Source organism: Nelumbo nucifera, chromosome 1 (genome assembly GCF_055504915.1).
Source record: "Nelumbo nucifera cultivar China Antique chromosome 1, China Antique-T2T, whole genome shotgun sequence".
NCBI lineage: Eukaryota > Viridiplantae > Streptophyta > Magnoliopsida > Proteales > Nelumbonaceae > Nelumbo > Nelumbo nucifera.
The window spans coordinates 5,749,059-5,776,992 of record NC_142649.1 but is presented as its reverse complement, the minus strand read 5'-3'; the positions used below and the strand labels follow the sequence as shown (position 1 = coordinate 5,776,992).

At 36.9% G+C, this 27,934-nt stretch overlaps 1 protein-coding gene across 4 annotated transcripts; it reads left to right on the top strand.

Annotated features, from left to right (window-relative positions):
* The first annotated feature begins 19 nt into the window (after positions 1–19).
* LOC104605196 (protein FAR1-RELATED SEQUENCE 5-like) lies at positions 20–26,924 on the top strand. 4 transcript variants are annotated; one of them, XM_088896811.1, is made up of 3 exons: positions 20–267; positions 17,824–18,545; positions 26,141–26,924. In XM_088896811.1, the coding sequence occupies exons 2-3, from the start codon at positions 17,949–17,951 to the stop codon at positions 26,330–26,332; spliced, it is 789 nt and encodes a 262-aa protein (XP_088752937.1). In that variant the 5' UTR covers positions 20–267; positions 17,824–17,948; the 3' UTR covers positions 26,333–26,924. The 4 variants fall into 4 exon arrangements, with proteins under 4 accessions (XP_088752937.1, XP_088752936.1, XP_010268146.1 ...); XM_088896810.1 differs by having other exon boundaries at positions 20–316; XM_010269844.3 differs by having other exon boundaries at positions 24–267; positions 17,824–18,512.
* Positions 26,925–27,934: the final 1,010 nt, after the last annotated feature.

Below are 27,934 nucleotides of genomic sequence, written 5' to 3'. Positions count from 1 at the left end.
ATTGGCAGCCCCAAAATTATACCGTCGTCCATGTCAATTAGAGTTGAGTTGTGACCGTGAGTACTGCTATGCTATAGCTGGAATGCTGCAGACCAGGTAGGTCTATAAGTCCACGAGGTGTATTTGCCGTTGGATTAACCTTTGGAGCCCGAGATCAGAGGCATTTCTTCATCGTTCTTCCCAAATCCCAATCAAAATCTGCCACAGAGCAAGTTGAAGCTCAAGCTCAGAGATCGGTGGAGGAGGCGAATAAAACGAGCTTTTGAGGTCAGAATGCGCCCAACTTGCATATTAAGTTCTAACTTCTAACCCCGATGTAAGTTTTTATTCATCTTTTCTTTTGTTTTTTTTTTTGAAATTTTAAACTTTGATCAAGTTTATTTATCATTTATTTACGATAGCATTAAGTTTAGGCATTTAGCTCGTATTTTTGAATTCTTAAGGTGGGGTGAGTTGACAAATACATGACTTTTGCTTTGTTTTTTTCTCTCTTTTTTATTTCACTGAATAATTATGAAACTGTCTCTGGGAGAGCAAAAATCGTTCTCTTTGCAGTGAGAATTGAAGATTCAGGTGTCAATTTAAGCCTAAAATTCTTTTAAGTTAAAAGTTTCTAAAATGAGCTTTGAAGATGAAATTTTGTAGTTTGAAGAGTTCCGGTTCCTTGTTCGATGATGGTGATCGGGGTGTTTTGAGGGAGGAGCTATTATTCTAACTAAAAATGTTATGAAATTGGAAAAGAAGAAAGGAAACTGTATTTGATAATTGAATAGCTTGAACAGTTTCTGATGAGAGTGTAATAACGGTTTACTCTTTGACAGACTTAGCAGTGAAAGTTCATTTAAAGTGATGTGATAAGAGAATTTGTCTTTGATGGGTTTCTTTCTCTGTTTTTTCCCCGAATGAAACTGATTCTAGAAAGGTTAATCTTTGATGGGCTTTATTTCTTCTAGTGTATCTTTTTGGGTGCTATGTGTGTGCGGGGTGGGTAACTGGGTATATGTGGAAATATGCTAGTATCTTTGAGAGGTTATTGGTGCACCCTTGTTCTGCATATAAGGACCTGTTTTTTCACATTTATAGATTTTTTCAATTTAAAATATTTAAAAAACAGAGATCAACTTAAAATGAAGTAACTTTAGAAATCAGTATTAGACTCAGATTGGATCTGATGGATATAGTGAATTGGTAACCTAGTGAGCTTTCTCAGTCCCATTTCTTTGATGATTTCCATGGGTTGAAAGATTGAATTTCTATTTAATAAATTAGTGATCCAATGAATTTTCTGACTTTTCATCTGATCCAGGACTGACAAATTTTCTTTGGCTACCTATTTTGGTGGACAACAAGGAAAAATGATACATCATAAAAGTTCTAAAAGCATTCGATCCAACCAGAACTATAAAGTTAAGCGTGCTTGGTAGAGAGTATTACAAGGATGGTGACCTCTTGAGAAGTCATTGTGTCACACCCCTTATTCCCTGTTTTTGGAAGGAAAAGCATTGTAACAAAAAAGATGAAAAAACAATGATGGATATACATTGTTTTGAGGATCAAGGTTCAAAAAGTTGGCAATGTTAGAATTACCAGTCTCTTAAAAGTGACATGTTGGAAATTTCATGCTAAAATATTGTAAAAATGGTAGCAGTTCTTTGAAAATTTTTATTGATTTTTAACTATCAATAAAACAGTTTATTGATTTTCAGAAATTTATAAGAGAAACATAAACCAACACTACAAAATTTTTATGTCATTAAAGATTGCCATGTAAAATCTCGGGCTGGTAATGGTGGGAGCTCCATGGGAAGCACTGGATGGCAGGTATTGGAGGAGTATTTAGAGATTGTACAGGGAAAGTGTTGGCTATGTTTTCAAGACCTTTGGGGCTGGGAGATTCACTAAAAGCTGAACTGATGCCGCTGATGCAAGGCTTAAGACTTGTTAGACAATTAAGTTTTCAGCACTTGGAAGTAGAGGGAGACCCAAAGCTGATTATTTCTTGGGCCAGGAATAAACAACTCGTGCCATGGATTTATAAGCATGAGTTTAGGGAAATAGATTTCCCCACATATTTGTCTCCTGTGTAAAGCAAATGGCGAAAATGCCTATCACCTGCAAGCGCTCAAGCCGTTGCGCTAACAGCATGATGAAAAACGGATGCGCAACAAGCAACTCCATTTGCTGCAACGACTTTTCATCATGCTGCTAGCTGCTTCAAAAGGCTGCACATTAGCACAGCCATTTTCTTGCAGGGCCTTACGTTTTCTTCGCTGCACTTGAAAAAGTTTTTTTTTGTCTTGTAAATGAATTTATTTATAATATATTTAGAGAGAGGGGGCTTCAAGTTCTTAGGAAGAGCTTGAAGTCTTTATGTATTTATTTTTTTTTTATCAACAAAGAAAAATTCATTTATTAAATTATTAATTGCTGGGCAATGTTCTCAGGACCAATTGGATTTGGTGAGCTGAAGACTTTATTTGATACTATGTTTTTTTGAAGAGTTGAAAATTTCTCTAGAGATGCACAAGGGCAGCTGTCCTATGGTGTATTTTGGAGCAAAGAAATTCAAGGTTGTTCAGTGACAAAGAAAAGAGAGTTGAGGAGGTTATTGGCATTATTAGTATCTGTAGAGAGATTGGGCCAAGTGGGCCTTAACTTTTTTTCCCTTTATTCATAAGTTTTATTTCAGCTGTAGGGGGCATTCTTTATGGGCATTTTTTTGTCATTTCTTATGCTTTTTAGTTAGCCAACTTATCTAGGGGGACTCATGTAATTTTCTCATCTTTTATATTTAGCATATATAATTCAATTGAGGGAAAGAGAGAGATATGATCAGCTCTCTTCTTCCCTTTTCTTCCATTCTCTTCTCCTTCTGAACGTCTTCTTTTTCCTCCTTTTTCCCTTTTCTTTTGGTTTAATTTCAGGTTTATTTCTGGTGTGATTTACAACTTGGTATTATAGCAGGTTCCCACCTTATCCAGTTTCTTTTTTTAGGCCCATATGCATTGTGTATGAAGAATTGATTGGTTGACAGCTTATACAGACCAATAGGGGGAGGCTTTTGGAGAAGAATACACTCTTAGTTTGAGGCCCAAGATAGGTTATTGGAGATTTTCCCAAAAATCTTAACTAATAGGGTTCTAGAGAAAGTTTGAAGCTTGGGGCTTGAAGGGAAGTTTTTTGACCTACATTGAGTTTGATTTAGGTTGGAAAGAGTTTTGGAGTTCCTTGTAGCAGTGGCTACACTTTCTCTCTTTTTCCCAGGTTGTCGGGTTATGTGAAACCCTGATTTTGGGTGATTGAGGAGTAGTTTGGATTCAGGTTAGTGGTTCTTGATTAGTAGTATCCTATTTTGATTTTCATTTGTTGTCATTCGGCCGATGGAGCAAACTGGAGGTAAGACATAACAACCTACAAACTCTGGGTTTGGCTAAGGAGAGTTTGTGGAGACTGTTATGAGTAGTAACCAAAGTGAAGTTAGATGAAACCAACTATCTGGCATGGTCTCAGTCAATAAAGATCCATGTTTGTAGTAGAGGGAAATGGAGGCACATCACTGGGAGCAGGAAGAAACTCAAGGAGGATGGTCTTGCCTATGAGAGGTGGATGCAAGAAAACTACATAGTTGTAGGCTGGTTAGTAAATTCCATGCAACCTCATACCAACCAGCACCTTTGGATGGATACTGCAAAGGAGGTGTGGGGCAGTGTTACGAAGACTTATTGCTAGAAGTTGAATGTTGCTAGGGCCTATAAACTAAAGAATGACGTAAAAAATCTAAGTCAAGAGGAGAAGCTCTTAGTCATACCTCTCAATGCTGAAATCTCTTGGGTAGGAGATTGAGCTAATGGAGACTATTGTATGGGGATGCATAAAAGATGCTAAGGCTCATACAAAGTTGGCGGAGAGAAACTAGTTCAAAAGGGGTAGAAATCCATCGGCTTCTTATTTTTAAATTCCATTGCCTAGGTGAGGGCTAGGTGCCCACATTAGGCACCTGGGTGCCCCATGGTCGCCTAGCCTTGCCTTGGCACCTTGAAAACTATGTTTATGCATTCTTATGTCGAAGTGCCTAATCTTGTAAAACAATTCCATGAATATGTACTCACCCAATTTGATATCCGCATCAAAATATTCCAATTAGACAATGCTAAGGAATATTTTGAGAAAGATTTTACCTTCAATGTTTAGAAGTTTGGGTTGTTTGTCAGAGATCTTGTTCCCGTACTTTACAACAAATGGAGTAGTAGAGAGGAAAAATCAACACATGTGAAAGTTGCTAGGAGCATCCTTTTTGCCACTCATGTCCCTATGTTGGGTGATGCTGTCATAACAGCCACCTATCTTATTAACCATATGCCTTCTCAAGTCTTGGGGTTTAAGTTTCTTTTAGGTATCCTCTTTTTAGATGCTGATACCTTCTCTATTCCTTGAAAGTTGAAGTTACTACATCCAAAGAAGGCATCTGTAGTCTATTTAGGAAGAATGAAGAAGAGAGAATGGAACACTTGAAGGTGTTTTGAGAATGGGGCAGCAAATTCTCTCCTTCTCTACCTAGACCAACTACTAACCAATACAACATTTAAGCCCACTAAGATATTACGTCTCACAACGCTCCCCCTCAGGTGGAGCATAGATATCTATCATGCTCAACTTGCCCAATAATTCATGAAATGTTGTCTTTGATGGGCCTTTAGTAAAGACATTGGCCAGCTTTTTTCTAGAGGGCAAGTAAGGTATGCAAAGATCTCCTGAAATAATCCTTTCTTAAACAAAACGTTTATCAATTTCATTGTGCTTGGTTCTATTGTGTTGGACTATCTATCAATTTCTCGCTTTCTCTTCCTTCTATAGACATTCATTTCGGTCTTAGACCTATTTGTCTTTCCATCTTGTGAGGTCGGATGAGCAATGACAGGATCAAAAAGAGGAGATGATGTTGGCTTGGAAGAAGGTGAAGGATGAGTTGTATCAGGGGAAGAAGGTGAATAAGAATTAAGAGGAGGCTGAGACATAAAAGGATTTTTCCTAGGGGAAGTCTCTTCCACCCCACCAGTCTCCCCCTGAAGAGGACTCCAGAGAGGCTCGAAGAAAGATTAAGACTCGAAAAAGGTGACATCCTTGGTAACAAATTTCCTTCTAGTGTGAGGATCAAAATGCTTTTTGAGTGGGAGGGTAGTGAAGGAAAACTCCATGGATAGCTTTGGGGTCAAGTTTAGTCCTTTTTTGGTTGGTGGCATGAATAGAACATACACAAGTACCGTGGATGGCATCCTATTTATGAAGTACGAGGCCATGAGAACAGCATGTGACCAAAACTTCTTTGGAACCTTATGCGGAAACAATAAGACATGAGTAGTCTAAAGTAAATGGCAATTCTTCCTCTCGGCAATCCATTCTGTTGCACGGTGTAAGTGCAAGGTGATTGATGTACAATTCCTTCGTCTTTAAGAAAGATGTTTAAGGTGCCCTCAAAGTATTCAGCTGCATTGTTTGAGTGTAATTTCTTAACCTTTTTGCCAAATTGTGTCTCCACCATCTTACAAGATATGGTAGTAATCCTTGGGACTTTACTTTGTTCTTTCATCAAATAAATCCACATACATCAATGAAACTAATAAAATAGTGATGACCATCCACAGAGACAACGGTTAAGGGACCCCACACATCAGAATGAACTAAATCAGAAGGAGTTGAAGTTTCATTAATAGACTTTGGATAAGTGCTCTTACAATGTTTTGACATCTTACATGTCTCACACAAAAAATTCTCTAATGATACTTTATCAAACAATTCAGGAAACAAAGTTTTCAATGATGGAAAAAACAAATTGCTAAGTCTAGCATGCCACAGAAAACTCTAGAGATCAGCTCTTGACTATTGCAACCATCCTCACTAGATGCCTGTAGAGTAACACCAATATCTTCATTCAGGTAGTAGAGACCCCTAACTTCATAACCACTCCCAATCATTTGTCTCATCAACCGGTCTTCAAAAACACAATAAGTAGGGAAGAAAGTCACACAACAATCCAAATCTTTGGTAATCTTAGAAACTAATAACAAATTTGTAGCAAAACTAGGAACGTGTAACATAGATTTCAGGGTAAGTTCCTTCCCAAGAGTGATGTCTCCCTTCCTGGAAATAGTGGAAAGAGAGACATTGGCAATCTTAACGTTATCGTGACCAGAAGTAAAGTGATACAATAAAAATAATGAGTACATACTTGTCATTAATCTAAAGGCGCTAGAGTCAATAACCCATGAATATGATGGTGGGGGTTGGGTGACATTGAAGGCAGAAGTTATACCTAACGTAGCAAATGAAGAGGAAGCAAATGAGGATTGTTTCAACTGAGCCATAGCTTGGTTAAGAATGTCTACCTCCTTAGCAGTGAAGTTTGGAAAGCTAGAGTTGGGAGTAGTGGTCTGTCCCAGATGAGTAGAAGCACATGAAGGAGCACTCTTCTTTCCATTGTCAGCCACATTTGAGCTAGACATGTCCACCACCAATGGGGTTTTTATATGGTTTCCGTTCTTTCTTTAACGCAGCTGGTTTGAGGTGGGGGTACAAAATCCAACATGTGTTCTTGGTATGTTTTTCTCCTCCACAATGAGTACACTTCAAGTTTCTTTTGTCCCAATTTTTATTTCCTTTACCAATGTCAGAAACCAGTGCTAATTGTTCAATAGGCTGAAAATGAGTCACTTCTCATCTCTTTTCTTCTCAGTTCTTCAATTCTGATTAATTGGAAAGCATGGTGTAGATAAGGTAACTCATCCCCCCCCCCCCCCCCCCAAAGATGTGGGAACAAATGCTCTCAAAGGAGGGATTTAGCCCTGCAAGAAACTTAAATATCTGGCTTTCCTCAATCTGTTTATCATGATTCTTTTTTATATCTTTGGTGCTCTCACAGTAAAATCAGATGGTGATCAAGTTCCTCCCAAAGAGCCTTGAAGTTGTAAAGTAGGTGGCCACAGAGAAGTCTCCTTGGTTCATAGCTGCAATGTCCTGGTTCAACCAATGAAACCTCATTGGTTGTAGACATTCTTGACACCAGGTTCCGAATGTCACACCCAACAACACGAGCAAAATACCAAAGAAACAAATACATCAAGGGAGAATACAGTTTGCCTTCTGGAAGATCCAAAACTAGGAACAACCCAAGAAAAAACAGTTCCTCAAGATTCAAAAAGAGGAAAACGTTGCATACTAATAATTTTCTGAAGTAGAAATCTCTGGAAGATTACACTTCTTGTTGTAATAGACTTTTAGCTAGTTCCCCCTTTGCTACAAAATCCTAGAGCCTAGACCTAAACTCAAGTCTCACCAGTAGTCTGTGGACTGCTCCTTTTCTTACCCTAACATGTCATAAACAATATTTCTTAGGGTTTCCTTTGTTTCTCTTCCAAGGAGAGACCCTAGAGGAAGAAGAACAGGTGCTCTAGGAGCCCACAAACAGTCTGGAACTTCAGTTCTCCTAGGTTGGACGTGAAGACAGAGAAGAACAATAAGAAAACAAGAGAAGCAGCTCCGATTCTTGAAGAGAAAACTTCTAGTGCTCTGATACCATGTAGTTTGTTGAGGAAGAACTTAGAAGAAGAGAGAATGGAACAGTCGAAGGTGTTTTGAGAATGGGGTGGTAGATGCTCTCCTGCTCTTCCCAGAAAATTTATATTAAGATTTAAAAGAGAAGAAAATTACATAAAAGCCCCTTACTAGGTGGGATAAGAAAAACAAAGAAACACATAATATATAATGCCTAGGTCCACTACTAAACAATACAACATTTTAGCCCACTAACATATTATGTCTCACAACAACATCTTCATCTCCCAATGGAAGTATGTGTTGGATCTTTTCACTAAGATTAGAAATCTTGGTCAACTCGCCTCCACTCCTATTAATGTGAATCATAATCTCCTGGCTAATGATGGTGAGCTCTTGACCGACAGGGCAGTGTTTTAGAGGTTGTTGGGGAAGTTCCTATACCTTTGTATGGCATGGCCAAACATTTCATATGATGTGGTTGTGATTATCCAATTTATGCATGCCCCCAAAGATACACATATGGCTGCTACAAAAGGGTCCTATGTTATCTTAAGGGAACTCTTGGGATGTGTATACTCTTTTCCAAGCATGGACGTATGAAGTTAGAGGCCTATAAAAATGCTGATTGGACAGGTAGTATAGATGACAGAATATCTACATTGGGTTACCATGCTATGGTAACTGGTAGTCTGTGGTACCTCAATCTTCAGTTGAGGGTCTTGAGGCAGAGTATAAGGCTATGGACCATGGGGTTTTAGAGTTATCACTCAAATCTCTCGTAGAGGAGATGGGTATTGCTTATGATAGGCCTTTGGTGTTGCACTGTGATAATCAGGTTGCCATACATTGCTCATAACCCGGTTCAACATGACAAAACCAAGCACATTGAGGTAGATAGGCACTTCATACGAGAGAGAGTGGCTTTAGGGGAAGTGTCTTTCTTTCATTGCTTCAAAAGAGTAGCTAGCAGATATTCTGACCAAGGGAGTTCCTATGGCGAAGCTACAATACTATGTAACAAGTCGGGCATGATTGACATCTATGCTCAGTATGAGGGGGAGTGTAGACAAATTGGGTCAAGTGGGCCTTAGTTTTCTTTCTTTATTCATTAGTTTTATTTCAGCTGTAGTGGGCCTTCTTTATGGGTCTTTAATACTTGTTATTTCTTATGCTTTTTAGTCAGTCGCCTTACTAGGGGCACTCATGTAATTTTCCCATCTTTTATATTCAGCATATAATTCAATTGTGGGACACAGAGAGATACAATCAGCTCTCTTCTTCTTTCCCTTTTCTTCAATTCTCTTCTTCCTCCTTTTTCCCTATTCTTTTGGTTTAATTTTAAGTTTATAGCTGGTGTGATTTGCAACTCAAGGTGGTACATTGTGTTAAAACAATGGATCTGTTTGACCCTTTTTCACTTGAGGACATTAGAAGAAATTGGAAAATGGTGGTGGATTCTGATTCTAGGAAGAAACAATCAGCTGCAATTTGGCAACCCCCATTACTGCCTTTTGTCAAGTTGAATTTTGATGGCTGCAGTCAAGGTAACCCAGGGCTGTCAGGTGTTGGGGGAGTGATAACTGATAAGGAGTAATGAGAGGAACAATTGCTTGTTTGCAGGTACAATTGGTATAGGGGACTCAACAAGGGCGGAATTATTGATGGCTTTGACAGGGATAAAAGGACTAAATTACTAAACTACATTAGTGTTATTATTGAAGGAGACTCCAAGGTAGTACTAGGTGGTTGGGCAGCAACCAGGAAGGATCATGGAAATGCAGACACATTATCAAAGAAATCAGAGAACTCACATGGAAAATGTGTATACATATTAAGTGGGTGCCTGGGTACCTTGGGCAGCAAACAATTTAGCAAATGCACTAGCTAAACAAGGGGCGACAAGGGACAATATGTTTTGGGGTGTGGTTTTGATGAACATTTCGCCATGTAAAGCTAGAGAAATTTCAAAGATATTTCGCTAATTTTGTTAGGATATTTGGAAAATCTAAAATATAAATAAAGTTTTCTAGAAACATTAAATTGGTTAATAAACCTTCAAGAGATCATTAGAAGAAATATAATTGCACATTTAAGGCTAAAAAACATAACAAAATTACAAAAAACTGTATAAATCAAATGGGATAAAATTAAGCAATTGTAATAGGTTTATTTCTCTGTCTCCCTTTTGGTCTTTAGCCATCTTTTGCTTGCCTTTCAACTTTTGTCTTTTCTTTATTTATGTTATTTGCTTGCCTTTTAACTTTTGTCCTTATTGTACTATATGTTTTGATTAGATTGAGAATACTCTTTTGTAGTTACATTTATTTTTCTTTTTCCTTTGAATTATAGTAAGTGAATGATATATCAAAGTAGTAAGCCAATTATCCAATTTGAATCACTAATTCCCCATTGATTCTTTTAGGAAAATATTTTTAAAAGATTAAGATATTAATGAAATATTCAAAAGTTTTTATTAATATTCTAAAATTTTAAACTTTAAATATATAGTCTATCGATGAAATCCGAAATATTGCTGACATATCACATATCGGCAAAATACCGGAGATATTTGGAAAAAAGATTCCTAGAAGATTTCATATTGTGACCTAGCAAATGGGGATATATCGGGGATATTTTGCCAAATATCGTTGATATTGCGAACCATAATAATACTAATAATTTCCTTCCATTTGTAATAATAATAAACATTTCCTTGCACTCTTTTTTGCGAGTGTAGAGAGACTGGGCTGAATGGGCCCTAGTACTTGTTTATACTTTATTTTGTGCTTTGTTTATATTTTGTGTTAATGAGCCTGTTAACTTGTTTTGTTTCTTTTAAGTGTTTTATGTGTCGGCCGCCCACTTAAAGGGCAGAGATGTAATTAGTCTTTTTTAAGTGAGATTAAATAAAAGATTAAGAGAGAGGAATCAATCAAACTCTCTATTCTTCTCCATCTCCATCTTCTTCTCCCTTCTGCTGTAATCTCTTTTCTCTATTCTTTTACTGCTGTAATCAGATTTAGTTACCAGATTTGAAGGACTGATTTACATCTACAAGTACTCTTCCTTAGAAGCACTCATGTTGTTGATGAATGACTTTCAAAGATAGCCATATGATTTCGAAATGGAAAATAATAATATTTCATAATATGTTTAAGAACCTTTAGTCGGCAAGAAAAGAGAGTCATGAATGATATCTAGAGAACACAATTTCACCACACAAAGATCTTTGAGAACTGGGCCCTAAGAACTCACAATGCAAAAGTGTTGGGCAATTTGTTCACCCTTTCAAAAGGGTCTTATGGTGTTGGGTGGATTGATGCCTCTTCTAGCAGTTGGTCCTCTATTAAGGATTTGCCTGATGGATCAGATAATACCATAAAAGAAACCTTTGAGAGAACTAGGACTAGGGGTGAGCAAGAAAAACCAAAAAACCGAACCGAAACCAAATCGAAAATTCGGTTAACTGAACCGGTCGGTTCGGTTTCAGTTCCGGTATTTTAAAAAACCGAGGGTACTGGTTCAATTTTGGTTAACCAATATAGAAAACTGGCGGTCAACCGAACTAACCGATATACATATATTTCTATATATTTTATATATATTTATGTATTATATATTTTTTATATTTTTATATAATGTAAATTAATAAATATGCATTATATATAAATATATTTATAATATATAATATATTATTAATTATTTAAAATATAATATTATATATATTTTTAGTTTTTTATTATATATTTTTATAATATACATTGTAAAAACAAAAAAACCGAAAAATCGACGAACCGAACCACTAGTTAACCGAACCAGTCAACCGGTTAACCAATTGGCTTCGGTTCAGTTTTGGTTACTGGTTTTCCATAAATCAGTAGTACCAGTTCGGTTGAGCACCCCTAACTGGGACTCAAATCTGAGCAGAATGGTATTACCTCTAACCGGAACATGCAGCCTTCTAAAGAAAGATTGAACCATAAGGTCTCCAAATTGGTTCTATTCCCAGGTCCTAGAACCAGGTTCAACTGGTTGCTTGGACCAAATTTTCAGAAATAATTTGGCTAGGGGATCTATTTCTAATCATCTACATATTGTATCTAGATAGATATGGTCTGATACATATTGGTTTTTGGAATGACCAGCATGTGGCATGGTAGAAAAGTAGTAGCATCTGAAAAATTCCGTAGTATCAACCAAGTATTGGTTAGTAATTTAGTATTGCATGTGCATCGGTGCATGGAGTGGAATTTTTAAGGAGGATGTTTCAACCCTTCTAACATCTTCCATATGCCCCCTTTTTCTGTGGAACTTGGTGGAGGAGATCTAGACAACTTGAAGATGCAAGATCTACAAAAAAAAAAAAAAAAATCAAAATCTGAGATTTATTTTTTCATAGTGGGTTTGTGTGCAACTTGAAAATAATTTCCTGTCTATTTTTGTTCAATTTCATATATTTTGGTAGATTTACATGTTTTGATTCTAGGAATGCATTGATCTATTGATATGTGGTTGAAAATTTGATTTTTTTTTTTTTTTTTTGCTTTCATAAGTAGATTTATGGAATCTTTCCAAAAATTACAAAAAAAAAGAAAAAAAATTGCATGATCTGATCAGAGGGAAAGATTATAACTTGGAATATGGATGATTTATCATATAAAGGATCCATCAAATATTTATGTAAAAAAATGGTAACGTACAAAAATAAAAGTAAATACAAAATAATTATTTTAATAATAAAACTTCATTGCCAACTCCCCCCAGCTGCACAGATCCAGCTGTTGAAACTTCACCGGTGGTGGATAATGACCCTTGTTGGTAGGAAAAGAAGATGGGGGAGGAGATAAAGACAGGGAGGGGGAAGTAATCCTGAATGTGACTCAAGAGAAGGAATCTGAGAAGGAAGAAGGGGAAAATGGAACTATTGTAGGCACAAAAGAAAAGGGGAAGGAACTTAGTGTGTTAGATGAGAAAGAAGATGATTGCAGAGAAGCACCCAAACTAAAAGGGAAGGAACAAAAAGAAGCTAGAGGAAAGTTCACCAAAGGGAAGGTCTATCTTAGAAAGGAGGCAGGAGATGGCAAAAAAAGAAAAAGGATAACGAATGAGGTGGAAAACCAGCTTGTGGAGTATCCTATGAGAAGACTGTAAACGGGAAGAGGGAGAAAAAGAGAGGAGACTAGGTCTTGGAAATAGGAAAGGGTCTAGACAAAAAGTGGAATGAAGATTCTTTGTTGGAATGTAAGAGGGTTAGGGAGTGCAAAGAAGAGGAAAATCATCAGGAATGTGATAAGAACCGAGAGACCGGTAATAGTCATGCTCCAGGAAACAAAACTTTCAGATTTGGATGGAAGATGGATAAGAAGTATCTGGAGTAGTAGGGGTCTAAGTTGGTCTTTTGCCCATCTTGGGGGTGTCTCGGGTGGTATCCTTACAATATGGAAGAACGAGGGAGTTGATTGTCAAGAGGAGTTGATAAGACAATACTTAGTTTCAATAAAAGCCAAGAGGATGAGTGATGGAAGGGATTGGGTGCTGACTAATGTGTATGGCTCGAACTCATATAGAGAGAGGGATACATTCTAGGGAGAGCTAGCTGCAGTTAGGGGCCTTTGCGAGGGTCCATGGTATTTGGGAGGGGATTTCAATGTGATAAGGTACACAAACGAGACAAACAACCCCAATCAGTCCATAAAACAAGTATGAGACACTTTAACTCCTTGATTGAGTCCCTAGAACTAAGAGAACCTACCTTGTTACAAGCCTCTTTCACCTGGTCAAGTCTTTAGGAAAGTCAAGTGTGCTCAAAACTGGATAGGTTCCTTTTCTCCATTGATTGGGAGGAGTTGTGGGGAAACTTACATTGAAAGCCCTTCCTAAAGTAACCTCAGACCACTGCCCCCTAAGTTTCTACCAAGAAAACCTTATTGGAGGCCCTACACCCTTTAGATTTGAGAATATGTAGCTGGAAGTTCCAAACTTTATGCAAAAGGTAAAAGATTGGTGGTCAGAAGGTGGAATAAGGGCCAGAGAGAAAGTGGTGAGATTCTCCAAGAAGTTGAAAAGATTGAAGGAAAAGGTCAAGGAGTGGAACAGAGAAGAATTTGGAAAACTCGAGGTCATAAAGGAGGAATTAGCTAGGAAAATAGAGGAATTGGATGAAAAGGAGGCCCATAAAGAGTGCGGGCCGAAGGATAGAGCTTAAAGATGGAATTTAAAAGTGCAACTAGAGGAGATCCTGAGGAAGGAAGAACTTTCTTGGAGACAAAAATCAAGGTGTAAATGGCTTCTGGAGGGGGATGGAAACACCAGATTTTTCCACTCCCTAGCAAACGGGAGATGAAGGAAAAACCAAATATCCAGTATAGAGGTGGAGGGAAAAGTAGTAAACTCAAAGGAGGAAATTGAAAGGTGCTTTGTGGATCATTTCAAGTCAATCCTTGCCTCCTCTGTTGAAAGCAATTTGGAATTGAGAGAATTACAGTGGGATAGAGTGCTAGAATCCGAAGCTGCCCTCTTAGAAAGAGCCTTCAGTGTAGAGGAGGTCCATGAAGCAATTTTCTCGATGGATAGATCTAAAGCTCCGGGGCCGGATGGTTTTTCAATGGCTTTCTATCAAGATTGTTGGGAAATCTTGAAAGATGATTTAATGGATGTCTTTGTTGAGCTCTATCAAAAAGGGAAATTCTCTCCAGGAGCAAATGCAACTTTTACTGCTCTAGTGCCAAAAAAGAAAGAGGCCAAACCCCCTAAGGATTACAGACTAATAAGTCTTGTGGGTAGAATGTATAAGATCATTGCTAAAGTTCTGGCTGGTCGGTTGAAGACTGTCTTGCTTTTGTAGAAGGGAGACAAATAGTGGATCAAACCTTAGTGGCAAATGAATGTGTGGCAGCTAAGAAAAAACAAGGTGGCAAAGGTTTGATTTGTAAATTGGACCTAGAAAAAGCTTATGATATGGTGGATTGGTCCTTTCTGTTGAATCTCATGGAAAAGATGGGTTTAGGTGAAAGATGGAGACTATGGATCAAAGGATGTATTAGCTCGGTACATTTTTCTATCCTTTTAAATGGGGTAGCAAAGGACTTCTTCCCAACTAAAAGAGAACTAAGATAGGATGATCCCTTATCCCCATTCCTTTTTTTTTTGTTGCTGAGGTTTTGAGTAGACAAATGATCAAGGTTGACCAAGAAAATCAGTTTAAAGGTTGGAGGATTGGTAGTTCAGAATTGGTGTCTCACTTGCAATTTGCTGATGATACAATCATTTTCTGTGAGAGTTGTGATGAGTCCAGTTTGAGGAATCTGAAAATTTTGGTGGATAAGTTTCAACAGGCCTCCAAACTAAATGTGAATTGGGAAAAAGTTGTGTAGTTGGAATAAACCTAGGGAAGGGGGACATCCAAGCCATGGAAAATTTGCTAGGCTGTGAAGTAAAAAGATGGCCTCTAGAATACCTAGGTATGCCCTTGGGGGGGAAACCCAAAAGCTGAAGCTCATTTTAGAGAGATTCACAAAGAAGTTGGCAATGTGGAAGAGAAGTTATATTTCCTTGGGGGGAAGAATCACCTTGATAAAATCTACCCTAGCAAATCTGCCCACTTATTTCCTCTCCACCTTTAAGATCTCGGTGAAAATAGCAAGGAAGTTGGAGAAGATAATGAGGGATTTTTTTGTGGGAACCAAGTGATGAAAAGAGGGATCATTTAGTGAAGTGGGAGCAAGTCTATAAACCTAAGGAGCAAAGTGGCCTAGGTATTGGGAACATCTTAAAGAAAAATACGGCCCTCCTAGGGAAATGGCTGTGGAGATTCCTTTGTGAAGAAGATAGGTTGTGGCACAAGGTCATTAAAAGCATTCATGGTGAAGCAAAAAACAACTGGGATGCAAAACCAACCTTTCTTCAATTTATCCATTTTGATGTTGGGTGTGGCAATAAATTTTTATTTTGGGAAGGCCTTTGTGTTGGGAATTTGCCTTTTACGCTATGTTTGGTTTGAAGGAAAAAGTAAGGAAAGGAAGGGAAAGGTAGGGAAACCTTTACAAACCTTATATAGGTTTCCTTGCCTTTCCCTTCCTTTCCCTATTTTTTTCCTTCAAACCAAACACAACCTTAAGGTTAAATTCCTAGACCTCTACTCTTTATCAAACCTTAAAAACAAACCTGTTGTTAGGGTTGGCATGCTTTCAGACTTGGGTATCTCTTGGGACTTTGGCTTCAGAAAGGGGTTGAGGGAAAATAAATGTGAGTCCCTATTGCTTATATTCTCAACCCTTGAGAAGGTTTATTTAGACCAAACTACAGCTAATAGTAGAGTTTGGTCCCCAACTCCTGATAGTTTATTCTCTTGTGCCTCTTTCTTCGGTTTGCTCACTCACTCTGATCCTTTGGGGGTGAACTTCCTAGTCAGAGAAATCTGGTTTAAACCGATCCCTCCTAAAGTACAAGCCTTCTGTTGGGAATTGTTCCTAGGGAAGGTAAACACTTGTGATGTGCTACAGAAAAGGACAAACAAATGCCTCTCTCCTCATGTGTGTGTCCTTTGTAAGGATTGTGGTGAAACCCTACCCCACTTACTCTTATCCTGTTCTTTTGTTTCTTGTATTTGGGAAATTGTTTGTTCTCTCTTTGGATGCAGATGGGCTCCCCCACGGGATGTGGTAAGTCTATTCAGCCCCTCCTTCCTGGGGCAATAGAAGAAAAGAGGAAAGTGCTTATGGAAGGCAGCAAGAGTTGTTGCGGTATGGACTATATGGGAGGAAAGAATAAATCAAAGGAGGAAGCCATTGAATCCATAAAAATCAGAACTGCACATTGGGTGATGACCATGGAACTATTCAAAAACTTCTCCACGAATGAGATTCTAAGAAATTGGACTGAAGTAGCACAAACAGATGTATCCAAAGAAGTTGTGAGAGCGGAATGGAAGCCACCTGCACTGAACAAACTAAACCTAAACTTTGATGGGAGTTCCTTTGGTAACCCGGGAAGGGCAGGTATAGGTGGTGTGATTAGAAATCATCTAGGTGAAGTTGTGGCACTCTTCTTAGGACCAATAGGTATTGGTGACTCGATAGAGGCTGAATCTCTGGCTCTACTTCAAGGTTTAAAGGTGACTGAGCAGATTGGAACAACAGATTTAGAAATAGGAGACTCACTACTGGTCATTTCTTGGGCTAAAAACATCACATCAGCACCTTGGAAGCTCAAATTTATCTATAGAGAAATTGACATACTTGCAAGGAGGTTCAACTCTCAGTTTGGTTGGGTCAAAATGACTGCAAATGGGTTGGCGGATACCCTAGCAACAGGGGGCAAATAGATCTACCTTGTACTAGGCATAACTGTAACTGTTTGTATGTGTTTGTAGATTGGGTTAATGCATTACTGCAACCTATAACTATTGTAATTCAATATTTCTCTGTTATTAGTAAAAGTCTTTTTTGCTGATAAAAAAATAATAATAATAAAACTTCATTGCTTTCATACTTGCATATGATTTGTATCTTGGATTAATGGAGTTGTGGTTGCTCTATCATAGTTTCTGATGGATCTGATCTATTTTTGAAATTAAGACTAATATTTTTCTTTAATTACTACTTAATACTTTAATTTAAATAGTAACATGTTATTATTTAAGTTTTTAAAACATATAGTAACTTGTAGAAGGTTATTAGCTATCATATTAAGATAAAGTTTATCCTGTGACTTAATTTTTAGTAATTTATAGAAATAAAATAAATTTAATGTAGAAAATTTCTTTTCATTCAGTAGTTTGATTTGAAATTTTGAATATGAATATGGTTTATGTCTTAGACTTATGGATCTTCTATTATTCTATTTTCTATTTATTTAACATTATATATTGTTATTTATTAATTACTAATTTAAATTAAAATAAATTATAACAAATGAATAGTTTATGCATTTAACTCGTATGGTTGCCTACTTGACTTGTTGCATTTGCATATTCTGTGTTTTGAATAGTTTGATTTACGAATATTTTACCATTTTCATGAATCTGAATCTGAATCTCATATATGTTTGGATTAAGACTATATATTTTCTATGATAGCTAGGTGGGATTGGGCAGATGATGTTGATGATGATTGACTTTCCTCAGTTTTCAAGATATCGTTTGTAGTTTTGTATTTTTATATCAAACATTAATGATGATGTAGGGGTGACCATGAATAAGCTTGTAGTGTGTTGGTAAGGATGTATGACCAAGTCATATCAAGTGCTGATTTCAGTGCATAATTGCTGTTTCAGGGAGGCTAGAATGGAGCAAATAGACTGAATTATGGAATTTCTTCTCTGTTTTTAAAAATTATAGTTATTGAAGGGAAATATCTATTTTTTATTTTTGTGAGGTAGCCTGGTAGGCTGGTAAGAACATGATGGAGAAGACATCTCATGATGCATTTGGTTTAATAGAAAGTGACAAAAATATATATGATGAAGCTTTTGATGAACATGAGAAGAATGAAAAAGAACTTTTGGAGATCTGTGACTCACAAAATGTTGCAAGCAGTAACATGGTATTGACTGAACCATCTGTGGAAGGGTTAACTGTTAGTGAGGATCCTTTAGAACCGTATACTGGAATGACATTCAAATCAGTGGATGATGCAAGGGACTTCTATTATGCATATGCTAAGAGGACAGGTTTCACAATACGTACAAATCGGATTCGACATTCACAGAAAAACAGGGAAGTTATAGCACGTGATTATGTTTGCTCAAGGGAAGGTTTTCGTGCAGCAAAGCATACACTAAGAAAAGATAGGGTTCTTCCTCCGAGGCCAATCACAAGAGAAGGATGCAAAGCCATGATAAGGGTGGCTTTGAGAGATGAAGGTAAATGGGTAGTCACAAAGTTTGTCGGTGAGCACAATCACAAGCTAATCATTCAGAGTAAAGTTTCAGAGGATCGACCAGCTATGAATACACTTAGTGAGGTAAAAAAAAAAAAAAAACCCTCACTTAGTGAGGTATGACTTAAATGAACTACCATTTATCATTTCATTCTTTACCAATTAATTATCAGTTTTTTTTCCCTTATTTATCTTCATTGCAATAATTGAAAGTAGATAAAGATTGTTGAAATTTTAATTTTGATTAATAGGTGGAATTATTTGCCTTTTCTAGTTGCTTTATTCATGAATGACTCCATTTCATATCAATTAAGTATAGTGGAACATGAACCTGCACATGGATGTAGCTTGAAACTGGGACTCGAGGATGGCCATTATGTAATGTTGGTGCTAGCTATCTGGGGTCTTCGGAGGGGTAGTCTGGATATGGTCCTAACCTTTGGCATTTTTTGCACAAACTAGGACTCAAGGTTATATTAGATAATTACTATGAACATGTTGACCAACTATTGTTTCATGAAAGAGATATTACCAATCAGTAAACTTCACACTTTCCTTGCTAGATCTTGTTGTGGAATCTGTATGAATTTCATAAGGAATTGATTTAGAATTGTGACATAGGTGGCGTTCAGTAGTGCTGAACTGAGCTCTGAACACTGAAATTTTTACTTTTCAATGCTTCAGAGTCGTTCAATAGCATCCCTGAACCGACCCTCCGAACACTGAAAATGCCTCCAATTTATTCAGAAAACCCACTGCCTCCGAGCACGTTCAAAGCTAGCATACAAAATTCATTTCCCCACTGTACCCTACACCATCTTTTTCTTCCCTCATCATTTGTTTTCTTCCCTCTGCAATCAACCTCTGCTCTGGAGGATGAGATTTTAAATTTTATGCAGAAATCCAACAAAACAAGAAACCCCCAAATAAACTCTGGTTTGCGATGAGGAGACCAAGAGAAGCAAGTTGTCGTTTTCTCTGATGAATCAAGAAAGCAAAAGCGATGTACTTTACTGTGATTATTTGCTATGTCTTCTCGGAGGTAGCTTATCCTTGATTCATCAGTGAAGACAACTTGCTTCGCTTGTGTGATGTGCTTCATTGGCAAAAGCAATGTGCTTCAGGATGTTCACTTGATGCAAGGAAACCTTTTCAGATTCACCATCGCGCCGCTTCTCACCACTTGATGCAGGTAGTACAGTCTGGTGTTGGAGAGGAATTGGAGAAGTAAGGAGAGAGGGAGAAGAGAAAGATGCTGGGAAGGGTCACCGCTGCTTCCAGAGGTTGCAATGGCGACAGTGAGGTTTCAAACCAAACATAAACAGGGGAAGGGGATGATTGGTTGAAGAAGAAAATAGAGGAAAGATTGCAGGAAGATGATTTCAACGATTGAAAAGCCAAAATCGGAAGAGGTTGATCTCTCTTACTACCGTTTGTGAGACTCTGTGGCTGTCGTCGAGAGGTTAAGAATGATGAATAGGGATTTTGGTGATTTGATTTTGATGGGAGTGAGGAAGAGAGAGGGAGAATGAAAGAAGAGTGGCCAGAGGAAGGAGAAGAGATCAGGGACCCAGTTGTCACCACCTCTTTGTCGGTATTGAGAGGAAGACGATGAACAGTACAATCTGGTATTCTATCTCGGTTTCTGATTTTGTTCTTAGATGCCTTTGAGAGTAGTTAATTATGTGGAGAAGAAGACCAAGAGAAAATAAAAGAAAAATCAGTTATTTATTTGCATATTATGTTTTGAAGTGTCCTGTAAGCTTCTTTCTACACTACGGTGTTGGTTTATTTGCAGAGAGGACCAATAGAGAGGAGGATGTCGATTAATTTTATAAAATTATTCTTTTTTATATAATTTAATTACATCTTGTATGACTTTATAATATTTTTCATAATATTATAATATTTTAGTCATTTTCACTTATTATTATTTAAATAACAATTTGAAGGATAAATTTGTAAAATGCATTTTTTTCAGACATCACAACATTCAGATTACTGAACAATTCCACTATATTCAGACATCTGCAAAAGTATTAAAACAAAATTTACCACAGATTGCTTTCAGAGCCTTTTCAGATTTTTTTTTTTTTTTTTTTTGCTTTTCAGACTTAAGACTTCAGACTTCAGATTTACCAAACACCACCATAGTCAAGATGGAAGTAATACAAGTGTTTAGGAGTTCCATGACATGGGTCAATAAATGTTGAGGCTAATACTGCATTCATAGCTTTGATTCCTAAGAAGGTTGGCTTGGATCAACCTAAGTTTTTTGTTAAGGCCTATTAGTTTAGAGGGATGCCTATACAAGATTATAGAGAAAGTCCTATCTTTGAGATTAAAAGAAACCATCCAGAAATTGGTCACCCGATTTCAAGGTGCTTTTATTCAGGATAGACAAATCATCATCTATGCCTTAATGCCAATGACTGTTGAGGGTGGAAAGAATGGGTGTGCAAACTTGATCTAGAAAAGGCTTGTGACCATGTTGGATCTTTTTTGAAGGAGGCAATGAGGCACTATAGTCCAGATGGAGGAAGTAGATTTGGAGAAGGGGGTTTTTGAGGACTTTCTATTTTTCAATGGAGTGGCACATGACTTTTTCAACCAAGAAAGGGTTTTCAACCAAGAAAGGGTTTCAACCAAGAAAGGGTTTTAGGAGGCAATGTTGCAGGTGTATACTGGTAGGATGAGTATTAAAGGTGAAGTGGTAGGGCTATTTAATGGATAAGATGTGGTGAGAGAGGGAACTAAACTTAAACATATGTAGTTTGCTAATGATACATTGTTGTTTTGTACTTTTGTGATTGTATTGGAAGAAGGGATTGGAAAATCTGCATTATTGATAAATGCTTTGAGAAGGTCTCAGATTTGAAATTTATTCTTGAAAAGAGTTGTGTTTCTAGAATTAATATGAAAGAGCTGCCCTGACACTAGACGTTCTACTATGGGGTGGTATGTCTTCATGGGTGATTCCTTCATTTCCTGGAAGTGCAAGGAACAACAAATAATATCCAAAATCTATAGACGTGGAGTATAGAGCTATTTCATTTGTCTGTAGTGAGATTGTTTGGCTACAATCTCTCTTTGATGATCTTGGTGTTCATCTCCCTACCCCTATTCCTCTTTATGCTAACAACAACAGTGCTATCAAGATTGCCTCGAATCCAGTTTTTCACAAGATGGCTAAATATATTGAATTGTATTGTCACTTATATCAAAAAACCTATTTCTTGCTGGTTCTATTTCACTTCCTCGTGCGGCCTCAGATATGCAGATTGCTGACATTTTTATTAAGGCTATGACGAGAGCAAGACATCTCTTTCTTGTGAGCAAATTGATGCTTATGACTTTGCATTAGTTTGAGGGGGAGTATGAAGAGTATTGATGTATTCAATTATAATAGCCCCTGCTGCATTGTATTTTATTCTTTTATTTTTTTTCCTCTTTAAGCCCTATGAGGGCTTTCTTGCAATTATATACAATATAATAAAGGCTCTTTGGGATGGGGGTTGATTCATTCATTCCGACACCCTTGAAACCTTGTGTTAGACTCTCTTTGGCTTAGCTTGTTGTCACACACTGTACCCTAACCCAAGTGTAGTGTTAAGTGGGCAAGGATTTGTTAGGATGGTCCTTGTAAGTGACTTGCCACGACAATGCTTAGTTGTGGTGTCAAATAGGCAAGGGTGGTTCCTGCATCCTTCTGGATGGAAGCGGGTAAAAAAGCTAGTCCAAGAAACACTACTTCGTTTAACCACTTGGAATGGACGAACATTAATAAGAAAAATTATGGAAATATGGAATTAATAGCCACAACAATGCTTATTCAAGCCATGTTCTCAGGCCCTATCGGGGAAGGAGACTCTCTTAGGGCTGAGATCCTTGCGGCCTTGGAAGGTGCCCAAAGAGCAAGGAAGTTGAACATCAGAAGACTGGTTATTGAGGGTGACTTGGAGGTGGTGGTGAGATGGCTTAGGGACAACTCAGGTATATGGAAATACAGTAATGAAAAAAAAAAAAAAAAAAAAAAAACTTAAGTGGCTGACTAGGGACATTGAGGTTAAATACAGTTGGTAAAAAGAACTGCTAATTCACTTGCCAATGGGCTAGCCAAGCAAGGAGTGAATTTTCTTTTTAATGCTGTTGGGGGAGTTAAGATAGTTTACCTCCCCCTCTTTTGTAATTAAAGCTTCACTGTGTTAATAATTTTTTTTTTGATAAATGTTAATAAAATTTTCCATTATTGATAAAAAAAAATTATGGTATATGGGAGAAGTAAATAATAGAAATGGTGTAGTGATAATAGTGGATAAAGATTTAAAAAAATGAAATTGAAAATGTTAAAAGTTTTGGGGATATAATAATTATAATTAGACTTGTTTTAGGTGAGAAAATTATTAACATAATTAGTGTTTATGCACCTTAAGTGAGTCTAAAAGAAAACATTAAAATACAATTTTGGGAAAACTTAGAAGGTTAATCTAAGAAGTTCCAAACGAAGATAAGATTTTTATAGGAGGAGACTTAGATGAGCATGTAGGGAAAAGAAGTGTAGGATATGATATGGTGCATAAAGGATTTGGGTTTGTGGAGAGGAATGAATCAGGAGGTACAATATAGATTTTGCAATAGTTTATGATATGACAGTTTTAAAAACCTTTTCCAAAAGAATGACGGACACTTAATAATATTTAAAAGTGGGTTAAGCATAAGCCAAATAGATTTTTTCTTTATGAGGAGAACATAACGAATGATGTGTAAAGATTATAGTTATTTTGGGAGAAAGCTTAACAACACAACATATATTAGTGGTGGTAGATGTGCACATTAGGAAATGGAAGAGAAATAGGGGTGCTCAAGTATTAGGTGGGAAAAATTAAAGGAGAAAATCTAGCTCAATTTAGAAATAGATTGATAATAGAAGGGAGTCGTAATTTAAATGGAAAGATGAATGATATTTGGCTTGGCAAACAATATAAAGAAAGTAGCAAATGATGTCTTAAGAGAAAATAAAGGGAAGTGACAAAATATAATTAGATTAAAACAAGCATGTTACAAAGAATAGTGAAAAGCTAGAAATGTAGAAAACTAGGAAAAATATAAAATCATAAGCAAGGAAGTTAAAGAGAAAGTGAATGAAGTTAAATGTAAGGCTTATGATGAGCTTTACCGTAAATTAGTCACTAAAGAGGGAGAAAAAGAAATGTATAAACTAGCACAACTGAGAAAGAAAAGGCAAAGATTTAAACCATGATAGGTGCATTAAAGATGAAGATCAAAGAGTCTTGGTAAAAGATGAGGAAATTAAACAAAGATGGAAAAACTATTTTGAAATATTATTAAGTGATCAACAGGGAGAGGATGATAGTGGAAGAGAATCTAGCAATATTGGTAGTGTTAAAAATAATACTTACCTTCGTAGAGTTATACCTACTAAAGTAAAAGATGCACTAAATAAGATGGAAAGGGAAAGGCGTTGGAACCTGATGAGATTTCAATAGAAGTATGGAAAGGTATGGGAGAGGTAGGCTTGTTATGGTTAATCAAGCTATTTAGTAAGATAGTGAAAGAAAAGAAGATGCCTAATGGTTGGAAAAACAACAGTTTGGTGCCTATATTAAAGAATAGAGGTCATATACAAGGTTATGAACCACAATATGAAGCATTGGGAGAGAATAATTGAACAAAGATTATAACTTAAAACAAGTATATCAGAGAACCAATTTGGCTTTATACCAAGGAGATCAACCATGGAAGCTATATTTCTTTTGAGGCAATTGATAGAAAAGTTTAGAGAGAAGAAGAAAGATCTTCATATTAGTGTTCATTGATCTAGAAAAGTTATATGACAGAGTTCCTAGAAAGATAATATGGTGGGCCTTGGAGAAGAAAAGGGGTTCGAAATAGGTATATGGACCATAGTTTTTAAGGTGTCTAGGTGATTCTGGTGACATTGGGACAACTAGTTGCCTAGGCCACGCAGTTTAACCCCAATCACTTTAAGCAAAGTGTCAATTCTGTTAGAGAATACTCCACCCAGGTTGAATGGTTCAGCGGTTCAATTGCTTGGGTCAGTGGTTTTTTTACCATTTCAATGGTTTTCCTTGATTCAAGGCTGAAACGAAACTGGTGAGCTGGCCAGTTTCCGGCCTAACAGTTCTACCATTGGGTCAACGGCAGTTGTAAAACCTTGGTCTGACTAATTTAGTGAAGTTGTAAAGCAATTTGGGATGAAGCAGTGTCAAGGTAATCAGTCTGAGTTGTGAACTTGTGATATAGAAGCAAAGAAGATTTTACTGGTGGTGTATGTTGATGGCATGGTAATTACTAGTGGTGTTGTTCAATGCACAGAAAAAACAGTTTTTTTTTTCCAGAACAGTTTCAATGTTAAGACCTTGGAAATTGAGGTATTTTTTATGCATTGAATGGCAAGATTGAGACATGGCATCCAATTATGTCAAGAGGAAATATATCTTGATATGCTAGAAGGGATATTTTCTGAAGCTCCCCTTCCTTACTTTTTGGAGCATACCTCCAGAAACCCTCTTGTTAGACACCATACCCCCTGTCAAGTCAACGCTAGTGACCATGACAGAAGTGGTCCAGAATCTCCAGATGTGCCATTTTTTTTATTTTTTAAGGACAAAATTAACCTTGACAAGCAATCTACCCTATTAATTAATTTTATATGACAAAAATACCCTTAGTTTATCTCTCCTCTGTTCTTGTACAGTTTCATCTGTCATTAATAGAATCTTTGAAGTATTATTGTCTATTGAAAGGAAAAAAGAAATTATTAGTTTGGAGGGACCTGGAAGAAAAGTTCAAGACACTCAATTATAGAAAATTCGTTAGTTAGCCCCTGGGCAGCCAGCTCCTAGAATAGATTAGCCCTTCCAAATACTCCTTTCCTCCCTTTTCTATTATATTTATTGAAGTTGATCAATTAAGAAAGGATTCAGTTGATACTCTGTAATTTTGTAGAATATGATATAGCTTTGGTTTCAGTTGTTAATCTGTAATTTTTTGTTGACCTCTTTTCCCTTATTCCATGATTCAATCTGCCTTTGACAATTAATCAGGACACGGGTCCCTTCTTTTATAGAATCTGCAGAAGCATAAAACACTTGTAATTTGGACAAAACAATGAACTCATCCCTTGAATTTTTAGACTAAACATGGTTTTCCTAATTCTTGCAGAGTATCCCTGTTCCTTGATGATAGTTATGCCATATTACATTGATGCTAGTTCCTATTTATTTATTTCATGGGAGCACTTTGGTTTATTTATTTATTTATTTTTTGTGGTAGATATATTCAATGTTTACCTGGTATTCTTCGAAGTTTCAGTATTTGTTGTCTGGTTAACATGTTTTTCATTCTAATATTCTCTAAGGTTGAGTTTAGATTGGTGGGATCAAAGTGGAAACTTGCAACAGAATGAAAGAAAATTAATGGATTTCAGAACGACTAGCCCCATTACAGAATAAAAAATGCACTACGTTGGCAAAAAACATGGAAAAAAAAACAGTCCACTGTTCTCCAGATCCCACCAGTCTTTGGAACTACTGTATTTATGTTTCTTTTTCTATCCTAATTTCCATTTCCACCTCAATCCAAACACCACTTTATCCTTTAGGAATGCATTATATATAAAATATATTCTCGTATCATAAGAAACTAAACATGCATACTTCATATTGCAGGATGAGAAGGATAAGAAGATACAGGACCTATCCAATGAGCTGCAGCATGAGAGACAACGATCTGCATACATTCAAGAGCAACTACATATGATTTTGAAATATCTTGAGGAGCATGCAGAATACATATCAATAAGAGTTGAGGACATTGTTAACAATATGAAAGAAATTGAGTATTCTGGCAAGAGCTTTTAAACCACACATAAAGATTTACTACAGCCATTTCCATCTGCTGCACAGGTTAGCTATGCAGGTTCTTGACCCTTCAAATTGGATTCATGCAAATTCAGTGGGTAGATTGCATCTTGAGAACTGGCTTTGCAGTCAAGCTGGGAAAGCTTTACAAATGTCCTTTGGTGTTGATGATGATAGTATTTGTGGAAATCTACAGGCAGGGATTTGCACTGTCCATGTAGAAATACCCATACATGAAGACTGCAGGGAATGACTACTTGATGGACCTCAATTTGGGTGATCTCGAGTATAACTTGTCCATATTACCACTGACTCAGTTACATGTTATTTAGGTGTTGTAATTGGACCACCACCCAAAGGAATGCTATAGGTTGGATATTGTGCTAAGTTCATCTGCTCAATTTCAACCAGAGGATACTCTTCTAGGTGAGGACAACCCAATTGTAGAGAATAGTTATTCTTGTGTGATTATGTTTTTATTCCATTAATCAGAGGTAATTATGTCTTTCCATATTGTATTATAAACACACATGTATACAATATAAGGAGCTACGTTCTACATCTAATGGCAAAATATACTGGTTTTTTCTAATTTTAAGTGACTCACCTCTCTATGTTCTTATAGATATGCTGTTGATTAAGTGGCAGTTTTTGCAAGTTTCTCTCATCTCGAATTTGATTCCTTGGTGTGCGTTCGTCATGTATATCCTAAGTCCCCTCTGACTCTTCCAACGATACTTGAGGAGCTAAGAGTGAGATTGAATATATTCCTAAATTTGGTGGAGTTTGACGATACCATTTTTATGGACTGGGTTCAGTTTTTGGAAGATCTACATTGGTGGAAAAGGAAGCATGGGTAAAATAGAAGAAACCAAAATATAAATGATATTAAGAATGAGAATTGAATAGCCCAGAAAAAGGAATGAGAAGTGGGAACCAAAAAATTTTGACAATGATGTTGTAGTTTGTTAAATTCAAGGTAGACTTACATAAGTTGGATACCCTTGTTCCTCGACATTGCTTCTCAAATTTGAATCTGGTAATGGGAAGATATTCACTAAAGAACATTGCAAGAATCTACCAATGCTGACAGATATTGAGCTTGGCATGGAATGAAGTAGGAAATCAAGAATCTACCAACAATGCTGCTCACTGATTCCCGGGATGAAGTAGTTTTTTCAATTAGGAAATAAAGTTTTTTGAATTCTAAAATCTGAGATCCTTGGTAAAGGATAAGTCTCACGTACTGATGTGAGATATTCTCTAGAGTGAAGCATGGTCAATCGTGAAGCTTTCAAAGAATACTACGAATGCTACGAGACAGTTGGCTGTTTGATAACGACTGTAGTTACTGAACTGAAAGACTTATTTCTGTCCTTTTAGTTGTTAAAATAATTAAATAATAAAACGTTATAGTGGTCTACTGAACTTCAGTTCAGCCATTATAAGGAACCCACAACCCCCTTTAAAAAGCCTAGACATTACATAAAATTGTTTCAAGTTGCATGGCTTTCCCGTCATATTCAAAAGGGAGCAAATAGCGTCAAAAATCTAACATTACTTGCTAAAGTGAGTCTGATGTTTCTAAACTTGAGTTCCAGA

What these genes read in the sequence shown, in the direction of transcription:
- LOC104605196 (XM_088896811.1), top strand. Translation starts at nt 17,949, where the DNA reads ATGATGGAGAAGACATCTCATGATGCATTTGGTTTAATAGAAAGTGAC. An exon ending in AAAAACCCTCACTTAGTGAG is followed by an intron (nt 18,546 to 26,140) that starts GTATGACTTAAA and finishes TTCATATTGCAG; the next exon opens with GATGAGAAGGATAAGAAGAT.